At 39.4% G+C, this 20,498-nt stretch overlaps 1 protein-coding gene across 3 annotated transcripts in view; it reads left to right on the top strand.

Moving 5' to 3' along the window:
* TRAPPC8 (trafficking protein particle complex subunit 8) overlaps positions 1 to 20,498 on the top strand; it is a 111,812-nt gene that overhangs the window by 13,542 nt on the left and 77,772 nt on the right. For 2 of the 3 annotated variants that reach the window (XM_056521780.1, XM_056521779.1), the window contains exons 3-4: positions 11,845 to 11,928; positions 16,048 to 16,137. In XM_056521780.1, coding sequence (XP_056377755.1) covers positions 11,845 to 11,928; positions 16,048 to 16,137 — 174 coding nt within the window. The remainder of the gene's footprint in view (positions 1 to 11,844; positions 11,929 to 16,047; positions 16,138 to 20,498) is intronic. The other variant, XM_056521781.1, reaches the window with a different exon arrangement.

The following is a 20,498-nucleotide window of genomic DNA, read 5'->3' as shown; positions in this document are numbered from 1 at the left end:
GCAGGTCTTATTCTGGCATCCGGGTCCGTCCCTATGCAAATCCCTTATGTAAGCCTCAAATGTGCATGGCACTCTCTCACTTCGGAGCCCTGTCATATTTCAAGGCAACAGTTTAGGGTCACATATGGGGTATTTCTGTACTCTGTAAAAATTGCCTTACAAATTTTGGGGGTCTTTTTCTCCTTTTACCTCTTATGAAAAGGTAAAGTTGGGGTCTACTCCAGCATGTTATTGTAAAAAAAAAATTACAACACTAACATGCTGGTGTTGCCCCATACTTTTCATTTTCACAAGAGGTAAAATTAAAAAAGATCCCCAAAATTTCTAACGCAAATTCTCCTGAGTACGGAAATACCCCATATGTGGACGTAAAATGTTCTGCGGGGGCACAACAAGACTCAGGAGTGAGAGGGCACCATGTACATTTGAGGTGATTTGCACAGGAGTGGCTGATAGTTACAGAGGTTCTGACATAAACGCAAAAGAAAAACACCCACGTCACCCCATTTTGGAAACTACACCCCTCACGGAACATAACAAGGGGGTATAGTGAGCCTTAACACCCCACAGGTGTTTGAAATTTTTTTGTAAAGTTGGACGTGTAAATGGAAAATTTAAATTTTTTCACTAAAATGCTGGTGTTATCCCAAATTTTTCATTTTGCCAAGTGGTAATAGGGAAAAAAAGTATATAAATACCCCATATGTGGATGTAAAATGCTCTGCGGGTGAACTACAATGCTCAGAAGAGGAGTGCCATTGGGCTTTCGGAGAGAGATTATGTCTGGAATTGATGGCCATGTGCGTTTACAAAGCCCCCATAGTGCCAGAACAGTGGACCCCCCCCCCACATGTGACCCCATTTTGGAAACTACACCCCTCACGAAATGTAATATGCATTTACACCCCACAGGTGTCTGACAGATTTTTGGAACAGTGGTCTGTGAAAATGCTCACTGCACCCCTTATTAAATTCTGTGAGGGGTGTAGTTTCCAAAATGGGGTCACATGTGGGGGGGTCCACTGTTCTGGCACCACGGGGGGCTTTGTAAACGCACATGGCCATCGCCACACGCTTCTCTCCCCCTGCTGGTCCTTAGTGCACCCTCCGCCGCGGCTCCATTGCCCATTCCCCCCCCCCCCCCCTCATCCCCGGTTCTATAATTACCAGGGTCCGCGCTACTTCTGGCTCCGGCGGTGTCCTGAGCTGTCACTGTGCGCACTGACGGTGACTTCGCGTTGAGGACGTCACTGCGCAGCGCACATTGTAACGCAGGATGCCATAGGAGCCAGTAGTAGCCAGTAATTACGCGGGCCCCGGGAACAGGTAATTATAAAACCGTGGATGGGGGAGGCAATATGGCAGCGGCGGCGGTCTCTGGCCGATGCGGTGCGGTTGGGGGGGCGGAGCATTATCGTATTATCAGCAAGGTAATTGCTGATACCGATAACGTACAAAATCTTGAATATCGATCGATAATATCGGCCAAACCGAGAATCGGACGATCCCTAATTTCTAATATGAAGGCCCCTCAAAACTGGTCCCTGAAAAATTCCAATTTTGAAAATTTTGTGAAAAATTGGAAAATTGCTGCTGAATTTTGGAAGTAAAAACACGTCAACTTTATGATGAAAATATAAAGTAGACATATTGGGCCTCATTTACTATTGCAAACCCGACATGTTTTGTCGGGTTGTGCGCCGGATTCTGTCTCATTGCGCCAGAATTTGCGCCAGAATTGAAAAAACCCAGACTAACTCTCCATTTTGCTAAGAGAACCCGAAAAAGAGGCGTGGTCTCCGAAAAGGGGCATGTTTCCGAAATTTTAACAAAAAAACAACATATTTACTAAGGTTTCCACATAAAATGTGGTGGATTTCAGCTGAGGAAAACCCTACAGATCAGAGCATGTGTAAAAAATAAATAAATAAATAAAAGTGTAGAGAAACCTTAGTAAATTTCCTTACAAGCAGAGAAATAAATTTTTAAATATGTCATGAAATTTTAAATTTTTCACCAAGAAATTATGCAAGTATCGACGAAAATTTGCCACTAACATAAAGTAGAATATGTCACACAAAAAACAATCTCTGAATCAGAATGAAAAGTAAAAGCATCCCAGAGTTATTAATGCTTAAAGTGACAGTGGTCAGATGTACAAAAAATGTTCTGGTCCTTAAGGTGAGAATGGGCTCTGACCATGCTCTGATTTCCTTCCGAAGAATTGACATGGCAATTCTTGAGGCAAAATCCGTGAAGAAACATCCTATTGAAGTCATTAGGACTTTGTAATTCTGCTCCCAAACTCCACACCATTTAAGTGTCAGTTTCTCTTTATTTCAGCATTGAGTGGAAAGAGGATTTCTAAACAGAATTTGAGCAAATACATTTTTCTCTGTGTGCACAAGGCCACGGAAGCCTAAACACTACGTACTTAAGCCATTGGTTAAACTCCCAAAAAGTTTTCTTTGGCGAGTTCATTCTGTAACCTCATGTTGTACTAGTGTTGGGGGAATATTTATTGTGTAATTTAAAGCCTGTATCCTCAATATAAAAAAAAATCTACTTATTGCTAAAACCCAGAACTATGGTGATGGAAGGTTCATCTTTGTAGTCTTGAATTAACTCTATAGTTTATTAAAAATAGGTTACAATCCCAGTCATTTTTATTCAGCGATACTGATAGTCTTCATATTTACATGTAACTACTCTAGAAGCCCGCCTCTTTAACTTTGGATAATAAGTTGTTTTTAGTTTTCTTGGCTTTTTTTTTTCTTTAGGTTTTATGTAATGCCTGAGTGAACAAACATAAGCCTTATCCATAGGCTACTGGGGTATACCCATCTAAGGCTGCATTCACACCACGTTTTTGCAATACAGTTCCCGTATCAAGTTTTTCATGAAAAACGGATTCCTCAAAACCGGACTAAACTGTATCAAAACCTGTGTACAAATATATAGTTTGAAAAATGATGTCTGGTTGCATCCGTTTTTTAAGAAAAAAACATATACGTTTTTTAACTTTTCACTCCATTACGAATAAAGTTTCACTTGTTTGATTGAAATTCCAAGAAAAAAAAACTGTGCAAAGTCAAAAACCTTATGGTGCAAATCGGATGGAACCGCACACACATACCGTTCTGTATGGTTCCCATAGACCACCATTTTCCATTTTTTATTTTTTTTTAAATCTTATACGGTTTCTATCAGTTTTTTGCACCCAGACATAAAACAGTACTAGACTACGGTTTTGTGTGCGGGGAAAAAACGGATTAAACCGTAAATTATGCAAAACGTAAACAACTGGATGCTACGTTTGGAATACGGTTTTCAATTACATGTCTATACATACGGTTTGCAATGCGGTTCCATACTGTTTTTACACTAAAACCGTATACGGGAACCGTATTGCAAAAACGTGGTGTGAATGCAGCCGAATAATGTGATCGCATATCACTAGGATATCACTTTGTGGGGTTTTCCTGCTGGGAAATACTGATCCTGAAAATAACTTTGGTTAACGGTTGCAGCCCATGCAGCCCTGGACAGTCATTGGGAATAACCCAGTAAGAGTAGCAATAAATAGGTTTCTTTCCTAGATGTATTAGTTTATTGCTAAATTTTTACTCTAATAGTAGAACTTGTCAGAGGGCAGCACTGTTCAGTGAAGAGGAAGACTTTGGTACTGCAAAATGGTATGTGCAACCATTACAATTAAGGGTACGTTCACACTACGTAATTCCCACAGAATTCCGCAAACGGAATTACGCTCTGAGAACATAAACATCAGTGCGAATGGGTTTCCGCAAGACCAGTTCACACTGCGGAATTTCAGCGGCGGACAATTCTGCCGCTGAAATTGTTCCGCACAAAGAAAGAACATGTTCATTCTTTGCGTGGAAGTCTGCGAACACTGCATAGTCGTCAATGGTGACGGCACAGTGCTGCGCGGTCCTACCGCTGAAGTATTTCGCCAGCGGCCGCCATAATGGAATCTCTGCTCGCGGAATTCTGCAAGCGGAGATTCCGTTCACAATCCGTAGTGTGAACATACTCTAAAGGGGTTATCCAGGAATATTAAAAAAAACAGAGCTAATTTCTGTTAAAAAAAAAAAAAAAAAAAAAAGCAGCTCCATGTCTGTCTCGAGGTTGTGTTGTATTACAACTTGGCTTCATTCACTTCAATGGAACTGAGCTGCAGAACCACACCCAACCTGGAGACAGACGTGGAGCTGTTTTTGAAAGAAATTTGCTCTTTTTCTCTCTGTATAACCCCTTTAAGTCTTTTGTACATGGAGCTTGTTTGGTGGCACACAGAGGGGGAGATTTATCAAAACTTGTGCAAAGGAAAAGCAAGATGGGCAACTGGAAGATGTAATCTGATTGGCTGCTATCTGTAACTGCACCACTTTTCCTCTACACAGGTTTTGATACATCTCCCCCAGAGTTTGTGTATTTCGTCATCTCATCACAGTATGAATTCAGAGGGATGTACTGTAAGGGCCGTAGATTTCTGTGAGCATTGTATTATACATTTTTACAACACATTCATAATCTGATTTTTTTGCATGAGGCCTAGAGGAGGGTTGCTGGTCTCTTGCAAAGCAGTTTAAATCTAACTACTGTAGAGTTGCTCCATTGCTATTTCATTCCTGCTTCCCAGTATAAAACTAAAGATGTAACACCAGTGTGATATTCCTGTAAGGGAAAGACAAATATGTTAAATTGCTTTACTGGGGGAGAAAAAAACAAAAAACAAAAGAGATTTAACCATTTTTATACCTGATGTTGCATCATGATGCAGCTGGTCACCTAAATTGTCAGGTTTACTAATGGCATGTAGATATTTTCCTTTGTTAGGTTAGTTCACTAATAGCCAGGCAGTATAGGCTGATTCCATATATTTCCAAATTGGAATAGGATCCGAAATTATCCTGTATTCTACCAGACTGACAAACTAGAGCATAGTCTAGGGCAGTGTTTCCCAACCAGGGTGCCTCCAGCTGTTGCAAAACTACAATTCCTAGCAAGCCTGGACAGCCGAAGCACCAAATCCATGTCTGGAAACACCACAGATTTCACCCATATAAAGTATAGGCTTGCATTCTGTTGTGAATCTACAGCAAACTCAATTTACAGATATTGGTGCACAGATTTGCAGCGAGTGGTATTCTCATGTTTTGCACCCTTTTGAGTTTCTGACACCTGCATTTTGTGAATTCTACTGCCTTTTAAAGACAAGTGATGCTCATGTTTTCCAGCATCCAGATACATAGCTTTAAAGGGGTACTCCACCGCCCCCAGCGTTCGGTACATTTTGTTCTGAACGCTGGGTGCAGGCTGCGGGGATCATGACATCACGCCACACTGCCTCAATGCAAGTCTATGGGGGGGGGGGGGGTCAGATAGCTAGATCTTACAAACGCCCTCATGCTTTAGATGCTGTGTCATCATACCTGTTGGCTTGAGATATTTGACCTTTTTTCCTATTGTGGTATCAGATGTTACTTGCTAGTGAGTGAGAATGTATAAATGCACAACCAGCTGTAGTGACAGTTCTAGTTTTCCCTTATATTGTCTACAGTTAAAATAAGTAAGACAAAATTAGTCCGATTTTGTCTCTGCTTTAAAAAACGTACTGCAACCGCAGTATACGGTTTTTACTTTGCACATGCTCATTTGCATCCTAAAGTCCCCACCCAACACCCCTCCCATTAAAAATGGACAAAATTTTAAAAAACTTATGTTTTTTTAAATTTATTTATAAAAACGGACGGAACCGTATGCACTTTTAAAAACAGTATACGGTTTAAAAACGCATATGGTTTGCTGTTCCCATACAGTTCCAACAGTTTTTTTTGCCATACGGTTTTCCTTAGAAAAACTGATTGAAAACAGTATGGCAAAAACGTGGTGTGAACCCAGCCTAAGGAGGTTAGGCAGGAATAACCCCTTGCCACAGAACGCCGGGTATACCCGTCACTGCGGCACGGGAGGGTTATGAAGCAAGCTCAGGAACTGAGCTCGCATCATACCCGCATGGTCCTGGCTGCTATCAGCAGCCAGGACCTGTGGCTAATGCCGAACATCGCAGTACCCGCGGCTAATGCCACACATCGCTGTGTCTACAGATGTTCGGCATTAACTCTTTAGATGCGGCGATCAAAGTTGATCGCCTCGTCTAAAAGTGAAAGTAAAAGCATCCCGGCAGCTCAGTTGGGCTGATCGTGACATTGCGATAAAATCTCAATGTCCCGATCAGCTAGGACGCAGCAGGAGGGTGCCTTACCTGCCTCCTGTGCGTCCGAACGGCGATTGATTGCTGCAAGCCTGAAATCCAGGCTTGAGCAATCAACCGCCGATAACACTGATCAATGCAAGGCTATGTAAAAGATCAGTGTGTGTGCAGTGTTATAGGTCCCTATGGGAGATATAACACTGCAACAACAAAAAGTGAACAAAAAAGGTAATAAAGATCATTTAACCCCTTCCCTAATAAAAGTTTGAATTGCCCCCCTTTTCCCATAAAAAATAAACTGTGTAATTAAAAAAAATAAATCAACATATGTGGTATTGCCGCGTGCGTAAATGTCCGAACTATAAAAATATATTGTTAATTAAACTGCACAGTCAATGGCCTACGTGCGAAACAATTCCAAAGTCCAAAATAGCGTATTTTTAGTCACTTTTTATAACATAAAAAAAATTAATAAAGAGCGATCAAAAATTCAGATCAAAACAAAAATGATACAGATGAAAACTTCAGATCACGGCGCAAAAAAATTAGCCCTCATACCACCCCGTATATGGAACAATAAAAAAGTTATAGGGGTCAGAATGGGACAATTTTAAACGTATACATTTTCCTGCATGTAGTTATGATTTTTTTTCCCGAAGTAATAAAAAATCAAACCTATATAAGTTTTATGAAAAATGTACTGTGTAGAAACAGAAGCCCCCAAAATTTACAAAATGGCGTTTTTTCTTCCATTTTGTCGCACAACGATTTTTTTCCATTTCGCCGTATATTTGTGGGTAAAATGACTGATGTCACTGCAAAGTAGAATTGGTGGCGCAAAAAATAAGCCATCATATGGATTTTTAGGTGCAAAATTGAAAGGGTTATGATTTTTAAAAGGTAAGGAGGAAAAAACGAAAGTGCAAAAAACAGAAAAACGCTTGGTCCTTATGGGGTTAAAGCTCTGTTCACACCTCATTTTTTCCTTTCTTCTGAAGTATGTTGCAAGGCTGAGACATATGCGACATATGTTGATGATTGACATCCATTGCAAATACAGCAGACTACACGTCCCCCCCAAAATAAATAAATAAAACTATATGGATGTATACCAGTCCTGGCATATGCCAAAATGACCCTCTTGTCATAGACTGGGTGCATTATAGCCTTATGGCTACATTAAGCTGATGTTCTGTCCTGACCAGTATGCGTTATGCGTTCACAAAACCATACAGGAACAGAGCCTTATTAGTGTGTATTAAAGAGAACTTATTAGTTGAATACAGTCCAAACCAAAAACCGCATGAAACCTGGACAGGCTTATCACAACTGTCTATGATGTGACAGTGACCTGTATATTACACAGTGTGAGCTCATAACATACATTCTATACTCCTGCACAGCCCCTGTAAAACTGGTTTCCGACCTCTTTTCTATGAGGAAAATCCGTAAAAACCTTTTCACAACCTGAGGAACACCTCCTGTCAAGCCTATTTGCATGAACAACACCCTTTTCCTCATATATTGCATTATTAAAGGAAAAAAAACATTTACTTTGTGTAACTCAATTTAAAAAATCCCCTAGTCCCTCTGTTAATCCCCTGGCAGGACAGCAAGGATCTAAATGAGCAATCAAGTCCAATTGGGGAATAATGAAGTGTAAAAAATAAAAATGTTTTTTAAAATTTCCCTTTTCCCCCCCCCAAAATAAAAAAAAACAAACAACCCAAACATATTTGGTACCATTGTGTGCAGAATTGTCTGAACTATTACGATATAGCACTATTGATACTGCACAGTGACTGGCGTAAATGAGCAAAAATACAAAAAATAATAATACATAATTGCATCGGTCACATCCCAGAATTTTTTTTATAAAAAGCTAAACTATGCCAAATTTGTACTGTTAAAACCACAGATCAGGTCCAGCTTATATTCACATCCCCTTTTCTACAGAACTGAATGCGTCGTCTCCAGACTGCAGGTTCATAAGGTCCACGTTGATCAAATAAAGAAAATCTCAGAATTTTGACCAGCAGCTCTGGCAAAATGGCAACACCCATAATTCTGTACAAAAAATAGACTATATAAGCTACAATTAAAAAAAAATTAAAACTGATAAAAAAAAAATATCAGATCAGTATCAGAGATCGGTTTTAAAGTTTTTTTTCTGGGCATCTTACATTGTTGGCCTAGCCTCAGGATAGGCCATCAATGTCTTCTGATCCTTAAGTTCAGACACTCTGCATCCTTGACAATCAGCTGTCAGGCTTCAGCATGTTAGTAGTGAATGGGATCGGAAGCAGATGGCTCCATTCATTATGTAGTGGTAGTGCCTGGTTACTTCCGCTCAGCTCGCATTGAAATGATTGGAAGCTGAGCTGCAGAAACCTGGCGCCACCACTACACAATGAAGGTCTTTCATCCCACTCTTTGTGTATATGCTGGAGCCATGGCTCTGTAGAACAGCTGGTTGGCTGGGTGTTGGCACCCCAGTGATCAGACATTGATGGCCTATCCTGTGTAAAATGACTAGAACCCCCCCTTTTAATTATCAATATAAAAAATCTGCCTTATGGCTGTATAATCCTGTAGAATGTTTCATTATATCTGTATACCACTTGCTCGACTTTCTAAGGAAGGGACTTTGGCCACTTTGTTCTAGTGATTGGTAGGAGTCTTAGCACCCAAAACCCACTGATCATGAAACTTAAAGTGGAAGTATGTGTGGAAAAGGACTGCCTGGGCGTTTACTGCCTGATGTATGCAATTGGGTATCTATTTTTGTTTGCTTTCTTGTTTACTTTTTTTGAATCCCGTTATCTTGCACGTTAGCATTAGAATTTCTATTGGTTTGCTTTTATATGTTGCTTTGTTCCCAGTCATCACATCATACTGTGCTTAACACTTTTGTGTTTTTTTCGCACCATTTGGACTTGGTAAGTCGGCAGGTTTATACTAGTGCATATTGAAACTAAGGCTTAAGCATATTAAAGGATTGTTCACTTCTGAGAAACTTTCCCATTATGAAGAGCTGCTGTTTCCATTGTTTCTTTCAGTTGGAATATAGGCCATGCTGTAGAGCTGCTTTTACAGGGGGTTCTGTGTATAATGGTCAGGATATACTCGTGCACCCTATTGGACCCATGTCTTATCCAGAGAGCAAAAGAAGAAAACTTATGAAAACTACTTTCAGAAATCTGGTCTGTAGTCGCTAAAGGGACTATTGATAGTATTCAGAATATTGGGCAGACTAGATGGGCCAAATGGTTCTTATCTGCCGAAACATTCTATTTTTTATTTTTACAGATCTGTATTTATGCAAAGGCCCCTGCACACTACAGAAATTCAGCACGAATCCGTGCTGCCCAGAATCGGGGTTAAAGAGAACCAAGCATTCAATTTTACCATATATAAAGCCTGGTGTTATATATGGTAAAATCTTTATCCTCCCCATCCCTGGATATGAAGTTATAAAGCCTCCCCTGTCACCCCATAAGTAGTCCCCTGGACGGGGAGCTATACCTACCAAGTCCCGTTGCTCCGGCCATAGTGAGGCCCCCTCAGCTCAATTGATGGCACACGTTATTGCTCTGCTCCTTAAGTCAACCACGCCGAAAGCGTCACTACGGCCGAAACGATAGGACTTGGTAAGGATAGCTCCCTGCCCAGGGGACTACTTATTGGTTGGCGGGGTAACTCACAAGCTTTGTATCCTTACAATCCCTGGACAAAAACATCCCTCGGGGATGGTAAGAATAAAAAAATTTAATTTTGCATGGAATATGCTGCAGACAATGGGCTTTTCCGGGAGGAATTCTGCAGAAATAATGAAAATGTTCATTCTTTCAAGGTAATTCAGATCTTATGCTACGAAACTTCTGTAGAACAGCAGAATCCCATTGGGGGAGATTTATCAAAACCTGTGCATAGGAAATGTTGACCAGTTGCCCATAGCAACCAATCAGATTGCTTCTTTCATTTTCTCAGAGGCCTTGTCAAAAATGAAAGAAGCAAGCTGATTGGTTGCTATGGGCAACTGGTCCACTTTTCCTCTGCACAGGTTTTGGTAAATCTCCCTCATTGAGATCAGTGCCATTTTGCTGCAAATTTAGAGATGACATTGCTACCATTGGATGTTATAAGTTTTATCTTACTGCAAGGGCTGGAATTCTCCACAATTTTTTAAGACCAGCAAATAAGTCAAGTGAAGTCTAGGGTTTTGCCCATCCCTTCCCTACCCCTTGGTAATTCAACTATGTGACTGGGAAAGTTGTACAAAAGTGAATGATATCTATAATTTGCTTTCCTTTCTCCTTTGTAGCTTGACCACATTAGGTGATCTGTTCCTCTGGTATTGCTGTGTTCATGCCTGCTATTGTTTTTATAACACATTTCCCTTTAAAGAGTGAAATGAGAAAAATATTTTCTGTAAAAGTTTTTGGGGGTGTTCTCTCCTGTCCAATCGTATAGTTATACAGTACAGAAATCTATTCCTGTTGCTAAGTAACTAGGAAGAAATGAAGACCACAGTGGTGGTTATGTTATAAATTTAGGGACTATGGGAAATTCTCTCATTAAATCTATACTCTTTCTGCATACACTGACTGCTCATCTCCAGATCCTGGGTTTTATTCTAGAGTTGCATTCACAATTCTGTTTACTTTTGGGATCAGTTTATAGACACTCCTCTAAGCCCAAGCCCTCCATACCCATAACACGTGTCGGCCGAATCTGTGTGTTGAGGCTTCTGGACTGTCCCCCGACATGTTATGAGGAAATAGAAGTATTGGGCAAAATCAATTTAGTCTGCCCAATCCTTTTGTTTTCTTGGAGCGGCATATCCCCCTTCTTACTTCATTCAGAATACATAAGTTAGGCTGCTTTCACACTATAAAAATACCCCCGTATGCACTATTTCTCCCGTTACTATTGCCCGTCACAAAATAACGGTCGTTAATAATAACGGGCGATAACGGGTTAAAACGGCTATTGGAAAAATCCCATAGACTATAATGGGATTTTCTTACGGCTGTTTAACGGCAGATTTCCAGGGTTTCTATAATGGGCGTTTATAACGGAGGTATTTTTATAGTGTGAAAGCAGCCTTAGTGATCATGTGTATGAGGTATAGGAAGAGATGACTGTATGTGTATGGCCAGCTTTGGACCCTGTTCACTACACATCGATGGCCTTTGTCTGACATATATGGCAGATGACCTTCCAAGCTATATGTAGATTTTCAGCTAGCACAGAGTGCTTGGAGATCAGTCTGAAGCCTGCAGAATTAGAATACAGCTCAGAAATAAAATAGCATATAATCCTGCATCAATACAGGAGTAATTTTGTACACGTATATTGTAATGTAGATTATAAATGTTATCTAGTGTACTGAGATGAACAGAAAATTCCAGATAAATGTGTTTTCTCACTTCACTGTTACCCATTTTAAGATGTCATCTGGTTTAATCTACTGCTACGTATATAAATGATCAAATACTTACCTGCGCTGTGTGCATACCCTTCCCCATGGTCACTGGTCTATTCTATGTAGAACATGTCCTGATGTATACATAAGTTCAATAACGCCATGTTCTGTCTCTCAGATCGCTCTATTAAAGCTAGTGTCCCTTGGTACAATAAATGGAAAGAAACATTGACGGAACTGAACGAGTCCAAGTTTTATTCAGGTAGTATTGTCACCAGGACTGAAAAAGATCTGCCCTCTACCTAATCCTTATCCATTATTTAGTCCCCTTTCCCTTATTATTGTGCTAGGACTATCTAGCGACCTCTTAACCTAGCTGTGTTTTTTACCTAATTTCATCAAATACTAGTAATTGGTGATGGTTAACTGTAATCTGACCTGTTCTATGTAAATCTACTAACAGAAAGCACTGCGAAGAAATAAATGAAAAAGCAATTGTTACCTTGTAATTTATGCCTTAATTTTGCCTTTCTGCCTAATCGTCCTGTTTTTAGTGTATAAAAAAAAAAAGTACTTGGACATGACTATTGTTTCTTACAATCATGGCCATAAATGTTGGCACCCCTGAAATTTTTCAAGATAGTGAAGTATTTCTCACAGAAAAGTATTGCAGTAACACATGTTTTACTAGACACATGTTTATTCCCTTTGTGCGTATTGGAACTAAACCAAAAAAGGGAGGAAAAAAAAGCAAATTGAGCATAATGTCACACCAAACTCCAAAAATGGGCTGGACAAAATGAGTAGCTCTTAATATCTGGTTGCACACCCTTTGGAAAAAATAACTGAAATCTGTTGCTTCCTATAACCATCAATAATATTCTTACACCTCTCAGCCGGAATGTTGGACCACTCTTCCTTTGCAATCTGCTTCAGGTTTCTCTTATAGGAAGGGTGCCTTTTCCCAACAGCAATTTTAAGATCTCTCCACAGGTGTTCAATGGGATTTAGATCTGGACTCATTGCTGGCCACTTAAGAATTCTCCAGCGCTTTGTTGCCATCCATTTCTGGGTGTTTTTTTAAGGTATGTTTGGGGTCATTGTCCTGCTGGAAGAACCAAGATCTCGAACTCAAACCCAGCTTTCTGACACTGGGCTGTACAGTGCGACCCAAAATCCATTGGTAACCCTCAGATTTCATGATGCCTTGCACACATTTAAGGCACCCAGTGCCAGAGACAGCAAAACAACCCCAAAACATAATTGAACCTCCACCATATTTCACTGCAGGTGCCGTTTTTTCTTCTCTTTGTAGGCCTCATTCAGTTTTCAGTAAACCGTAGAATGATGTGCTTTACCAAAAAGCTCTATCTTGGTCTCATCTGTCCACAAGACATTTTCCCAGAAGAATTTTGGCTTACTAAAGTTCATTTAGGCAAAATGTAGTCTTGCTTTTTTATGTCTCTGTGTCAGCAGTGGGGTCCTCCTGGGTCTCCCGCCATAGCATTTAATTTCATTTACATGTCGACTGATAGTTCGCACTGACACTGATGCTCCCTGAGCCGTCAGGACAGCTTGAATAATCTTTAGAACTTGTTTGGGGCTGCTTATCCACCCTCCGGACTATCCTGCGTTGCAACCTTTCATCAATTTTTCTTTTCCGTCCACGCCCAGGGAGATTAGCTACAGTGCCATGGGTTGCAAATTTCTTGATAATGTTGCGCACTATGGGCAAAGGCAAATCTAGATCTCTGGAGATGGACTTGTAACCTTGAGATAGTTGATATTTTTCCACAATTTTAGTTTTCTTCTCTTTCTGTTGTCCATGCTTAGTGTGGCACACACAGACACACAATGCAAATACTAAATGAACTTCTCTCCTTTTTATCTGCTTTCAGGTGTGATTTTTATATTGCCCACACCTGTTATTTGCCCAAGGTGAGTTTAAAGGAGCATGATATGCTTGAAACAATCTTATTTTTCCACAATTTTAAAAGGGTGCGAAAAAAAATTTCCAGGCCATTTTTGGAGTTTGGTGTGACATTATGTCTAATTTGCTTTTTTTCCTCCTTTTTTTGGTTTAGTTGCAATACACACAAAGGGAATAAACATGTGTATAGCAAAACATGTGTTACTGCAATCCTTTTCTGTGAGATCCTTCATTTTCTTGAAAAAAATTTCAGGGGTGCCAACATTTACTGCCATGACTGTATGCATTGTGTTTTAGTGTCCGTATTCACTTCCTTTTCTGTGGTTCTAGTATTGAATAACTAGTGCAACACATTTGCATATTGTGCCATAGATTACAGAACTGGAAGGCTGAAGGATGAACAGCAAGGACTATAAGACAAGCCAGAAGAAGAAATGTGTTACTATTAGACTTGTTTTAAGGATATCTATTAAAAAACCAACTGAAAATTTAAAAAAATTTAAACCAAAAAAGACTTATGTCAAATTTTTCAATGGCTTTTTATTACTTATTTATTTAAAAAAAAAATAACAATAATAAATAAATATATGGCCCATTATATATGAAAATATTTTTTTAAATATCCATCTGCACTACATTTTGTCATTTTTGTGTCTCACTTTGAGAACACCTCGGTATTAGTGAATATTGGCCCATATTTAAAGGGGTACTTAGGTGAAAAACTTTTTTTTTTTTTTATTTTTTATTTTTTTTAAATCAACTGGTGCCAGAAAGTTAAACAGATTTGTAAATTACTTCCAGTACTTATTAGCTGCTGAATACTAAAGAGGAAATTATTTTCTTTTTGGAACACAGAGCTCTCTGCTGACTACATGACCACAGTGCTCTCTGCTGACACCTCTTTCCATTTTAAGAACTGTCCAGAGTAGGAGAAAATCCCCATAGAAAACATATGCTGCTCTGGACAGTTCCTCAAATGGACAGTGATGTCAGCAGAAAGCACTGTGGTTATGATGTTAGCAGAGAGTCTGCTTTCCAAAAATAAAATAATTTCTCCTGTAGTATTCAGCAGCTAATAAGTACTGGAAGGGTTAAGATTTTTTTTTTATAGAAGTAATTTATAAATCTGTTTAATTTTCTGGCACCAGTTGAAAAAAAAAAAAAGATTTCCACCGGAGTACCCCTTTAACCTGTCTAATTCTAAAACCAAACAAACTTACATAAGCATACTTGAAATGCTTCAGATTTATCCTAGTGTATCATGGTGATTTGATAAATCATAGTAATTAAAGACTGTTTAAGTTGGCTTAAATTTGAGCTAGAGTATGGCACAATTTTAGCCCACCTAAAGTCCCCCCCTCCCCCCCCCCCAAACAACATCCCTTCACATCCCTTTTTGCTTGGTCTGAAAGAGGGTACAACAAAAGTGTAAAAAATGCATAGTAAATGTGACAGTAGTCTTAAGACATTCTGCCACTTTTTAACAGTAATTATGGGCCATCGTGTTCATTGAGTAAAACCATTAAAAGGGTTTTCTGGCAATTTGTTTTTCATAAATCTTCCCAGACTGCTGCTAAAATAATAAAATATGTACTTGCCTCTTGTGCTCCCCTGCAGCCTATGTTGCCGCCATGCTCAGTCTCCACAATGATACATTTCCTGGTGCTGTGGTCAACACGACACGTTGCCGCTCAGCCACTAGTAGCAGAGTTGTCCTGCCTCAACCAGTGATTAACTCGGCAGCAATGTGGACAAATGATAGCACCAGGCCATCAGTACAGGGGTATTTACTTATAGCAGGCAGCCTGGGCATATTTATGAAAAAAAGAACGTTTTTGGCAGATAATCCCTTTAACTCTACTCCATGTGCTAACACTATAGGTACCTAAAATACTGAAAAATGCTGTGTAAAGGTATTGTGATATGGAAGTTATGACTCCAGATCTGATAAATTGCACTGTAGTGTTTCTTAGAAATGGAGACGATGATGCAATGGCAAATATTTAGCACAACAGACTGGCTGTACCTTCCGAACCCCTTTGATTTATAATAGAGTCCTTGGTGTTTCAGCAAGGGATGGTTTTGTGTTGTTTTTGCACAGTAGCACTCCTGCACCTGTCACAACACACTACTGATATATAGCTATGTGCATAAAGCCTAAGATTGTGTGAAAGGTATTGATGTAGTAAAAATTAACAAAATCCACTATTTTCCTTTTATGTGACTACCAAACCTCTTAAATCACTTTATTTTCAGCTAATACATAACTGATTTTGTTTCAGAGACATTTATATGTTTATCTGCAGTAATTTAAGTTCTAATCTTTTACTTTTTCCCCAACTTATTCCTACCCCCTCAAGCAGTCTGTGTGCTCTGTCTATTTTCCTTGGCTTTCACCACAGGTACAGCTGAACGGAAGTGTCTTACTGATGCATTTTATTTATTTTACAGCCACGACCCCTTGGTTTGAGTCGTACCGGGAGAGTTTTTTCCAGTGTATGCCAGCCTCAGATCATGAGTTCTTAAACCACTTCTTGGCATGTATCCTTTCTAACTTTATCTGTAAACAATCTTACTCTGCTAGTTTGATGAAAACCATTTTCTGTCATTGAGGTAGATGCTGGTTGTTATCACACTGTTGAGGACTACCCTAAGTTGCACAAATTTGTCTTTTATGGGTATGGTCTTGTTGCTTGTCTTGTTGTCTATTGACTTTTAATGTTACAAAAAACAAACCCCATCTGAATTGACTTTAAAGAGACCTGTCGCCAAATAATTAGCAGACACTTTCCCATTAACTTGCTTTTAAAATTATCAACATAAATATGTTTCAAATTTAATAGAAAAAACGCCCACTAGGTGGCTTTGTTCTGTTCCCTGCCACAATTAATATAGTGAGTTTGGTCTCCTCCCGGCCTGGCAGGAGACCAAACTCAGGAAGTGCTTCTCTGCACTGAGCTTGATTGACAGCTGCAAATAGCCTCACTGAAAGCTGCACAGAGCCTGAGGTCTTCTATTCATCACAGCACTGCAACAATTTGAGGGCGGAAGTGGTCCCCCAGCAGGCTTCAGTGATGTCATGCCTGCTGAGAAAAGCCAATTCTCTCCTTCTGGGAGATTGCACTATGTGATCAGGAAGAAAGTTATGATACAGAGCTTTTTAAAGCTCTGAAATTTTTTTAAAGGGGGGGAGGAGTGTTAGGAGCAGTTAAGGAACATAGCCTGAGTTAGCTTAGAAAAGTTTATTTGGTGAGAGATACTTTTTAATGAGAGTTGTACAAAAGGCATATCCCCACAAGCTAAGTTGGTTATGTAAGTAGCAAAACTGGCAGAACTGTTTGGGATTGGGATCTCTGGAGTTCCCCAACCATTTAGTTATTACTTTTGCCTTGTAACATTATGCACCATCGTGCTGGAAAAAGCACTGTTCATCACCAGGTTGCTGAAATATAATGAAGCCCCTTCAGATTGAGACATCTGGAATGATTGTCCAGAGAACCCGCACGGTCAATGGCGTAAATGAAAAAAAATAATACCAAAGTCCAGAATTGCGCATTTTTAGTCACTTAATATAGCAGAAAAAAATTATAAAAAGTGATCAAAAAATTCCTTAAAAGCAAAAATGGTACCGGTAAAAACTACAAATCATGATGCAAGAAATGAGCCCTCATACAGCCCTGTATGCAGAAAAATAAAAAAAAGTTATAGAGGGTCAGAAAAGGACATTTTTAAGTCTACAAATTTTCTTACAAAAAGTAAAAAAAAAAAATTCACTAGCATTTTTTTTGCCCCGTGATCTGTAGTTTTTATCAATATCAATTATGCGACCTTTTGATCAATTTTTGTTAAATTCTTTTGGGGATGTGATGTGACAATATATCTGCAGTTTGGGATTTTTATATTTTTTACTTTTACACCATTTACTGTAAGGGATCATTAGCATAATGTTTTAAAGTGTCGTTACCAAAAACGTTTTTTATGTAATGTAGATAATACCATTATACGTATATTTGTAAAATACATTGGTTAAAAATGTGTATATTTTTGTTCCTGCATGTGTGTGTCTCTATTAGGCTAGGTTTCCACCTAAAAAAAAAAAAAAAAAAAAAAAGCTAGAAAAACTGTCACAGCTTTTTCCTGTGTCTTGGCAGTTTTCTGGTGTTTTTTCTGGTGTGTTGAAACAGCCAAATTTGTACCCTGTGGCAGTTTTTCACTGCCTTCAGGATACCACTCTGTTAGGAGCTGTAGTACCTGCATTAATAGACAGATTGCAACAGGTGTCAGAAGTGACCTGCGATCTGTCCTTTAGTGCAAGTACTACTGCTCCCAACATGGAGCACACTGTACTCCATGCTTGGAGGTGTAGTACCTGTACTAATAGAGTTCACTTCTGACACCTATTGCAATCTGGTCACTTCTGACACCTGTTGCAATCTGTCTATTAATGCAGGTACTACAGCTCCTAGCATGGAGCAGAGTGTGCTCCATGTTGGGAGCAGTAGTACTTGCAGTAAGGGACAGATCACAGCAAGCGTCACTCCTGACACCCGCTGCGATCATCCTGTGTAATGTATAGATGCGGCCGGGCAGCTCTTCTCTGGTCCCCTGCACTGCCCTATATACCTATTCATATTTCCTGCAGAGAACGGTGATTGGCTGGAACCATCTGGCCAATCACAGCTCTCTGCGGGAAATATGAATCGTCATGAATTCACATCGCAGAACATAGTGCAGGATAGCGGAGAAGAGCGTCCGTGCCACCAGCTTCTATACATTATATAGGAGGATTGCAACGGGTATCACAAGTGACACCAGGGGCGATCTGTCTATTAGTCTGTTCCATGCTGGGAGTAGTAGTGCTACCTAAAAATGTAAAAAATAAAGAAAAAAAGTTAAAAACACGCACACATTTAACCCCTTAAGGACTCAGCCCATTTTGGCCTTAAGGACTCAGACAATTTAATTTTTACGTTTTCATTTTTTCCTCCTCGCCTTCTAAAAATCATAACTCTTTTATATTTTCATCCACAGACTAGTATGAGGGCTTGTTTTTTGCGCGACCAGTTGTCCTTTGTAATGACATCACTCATTATATCACAAAATGTATGGCGCAACCAAAAAACACTATTTTTGTGGGGAAATTAAAACGAAAAACGCATTTTTGCTAATTTTGGAAGGTTTTGTTTTCACGCCGTACAATTTATGGTAAAAATGACATGTGTTCTTTATTCTGAGGGTCAATACGATTAAAATGATACCCATTATTATATACTTTTATATTATTGTTGCGCTTAAAAAAAATCACAAACTTTTTAACCAAATTAGTACGTTTTTAATCCCTTTATTTTGATGACCTCTAACTTTTTTATTTTTCCGTATAAGTGGCGGTATGGGGGCTCATTTTTTGCGCCATGATCTGTACTTTTTTTTCATTTGCATATAAAAAACTTTTAATACATTTTTTATAATTTTTTTTTTATATAATGTATTAAAAAGTAGGAATTTTGGACTTTTTTTATTTTTTTTCGTTCACGCCGTTCACCGTACGGGATCATTAACATTTTATTTTAATAGTTCGAACATTTACGCACGCGGCGATACCAAATATGTCTATAAAAAATGTTTTTTACGCTTTTTGGGGGTAAAATAGGAAAAAATGGACATTTTACTTTTTTATTGGGGGAGGGGATTTTTCACTTTTTTTTTACTTTTACATTTTTTTACTTTTTTTTTACACTTGAATAGTCCCCATAGGGGACTATTCATAGCAATACCATGATTGCTAATACTGATCTGTTCTATGTATAGGACATAGAACAGATCAGTGTTATCGGTGATCTTCTGCTCTGGTCTGCTCGATCACAGACCAGAGCAGGAGACGCCGGGAGCCGCACGGAGGAAGGAGAGGGGACCTCCGTGCGGCGTTATGAATGATCGGATCCCCGCAGCAGCGCTGCGGGCGATCCGATCGTTCATTTAAATGGCGAACTGCCGCAGATGCCGGGATCTGTATTGATCCCGGCACCTGAGGGGTTAATGGCGGACGCCCGCGAGATCGCGGGCGTCGGCCATTGCCGCCGGGTCCCTGGCTGCGATTAGCAGCCGGGATCAGCCACGCATGACACGGGCATCGCTCCGATGCCCGCGGTTATGCTTAGGACGTAAATGTACGTCCTGGTGCGTTAAGTACCACCTCACCAGGACGTACATTTACGTCCTGCGTCCTTAAGGGGTTAAACACATTATTAAAATACATTACTTAAGCAATGTATATTACAAATATACATATAATGGTATTATCTATATTATATAAAAAGTTTTTGTTGACAACAGGTACACTTTAATAGTTTTCAGTTTGTTTTATTTGAAAAAAATTGAAAAAGGGGTGATTTTAATTTTTATTAGGGGAAACTTTATTTGTATAAAAAAAAAACACATGGGGGAATTTTACGCTGAGGACAAGCAGGGCCCTGTGAACTGAGGACAAGCAGGGCCCCGTGCACTGAGGACAAGCAGGGCCCGATGAACTGAGGACAAGCAGGGCCCCGTGCACTCACTTCCTGTCCTCCTCTCACTTCCTGTATTTGTTCTCCTCACTGACACACAGGCAATAGCTGCAGGGACAGATTTTTTTCACCCAAAAATATACACATTTTTAAATCAATGTATATTACAAATATACATATAATGGAATTATCTACATTATATAAAAAGTTTTTGTTGATGAGAGGTACACTTTAATAGTTTTAAGTTTTGTTTTATTTGAAAAAAATATATAGATAAAGGGGTGATTTCAATTTTTATTAGGGGAAACTATTTGTATTAAAAAAAAACTTGTGGGGGACTTTTACATGCAATCATTAGATTGCTAACGCTAAATAATGCTGTGCTATTGTATACCA

The sequence above is a fragment of the Hyla sarda genome, chromosome 5, assembly GCF_029499605.1.
Source record: "Hyla sarda isolate aHylSar1 chromosome 5, aHylSar1.hap1, whole genome shotgun sequence".
NCBI classification, from domain to species: domain Eukaryota; kingdom Metazoa; phylum Chordata; class Amphibia; order Anura; family Hylidae; genus Hyla; species Hyla sarda.
This window is presented reverse-complemented; position numbering and strand designations above follow the sequence as displayed.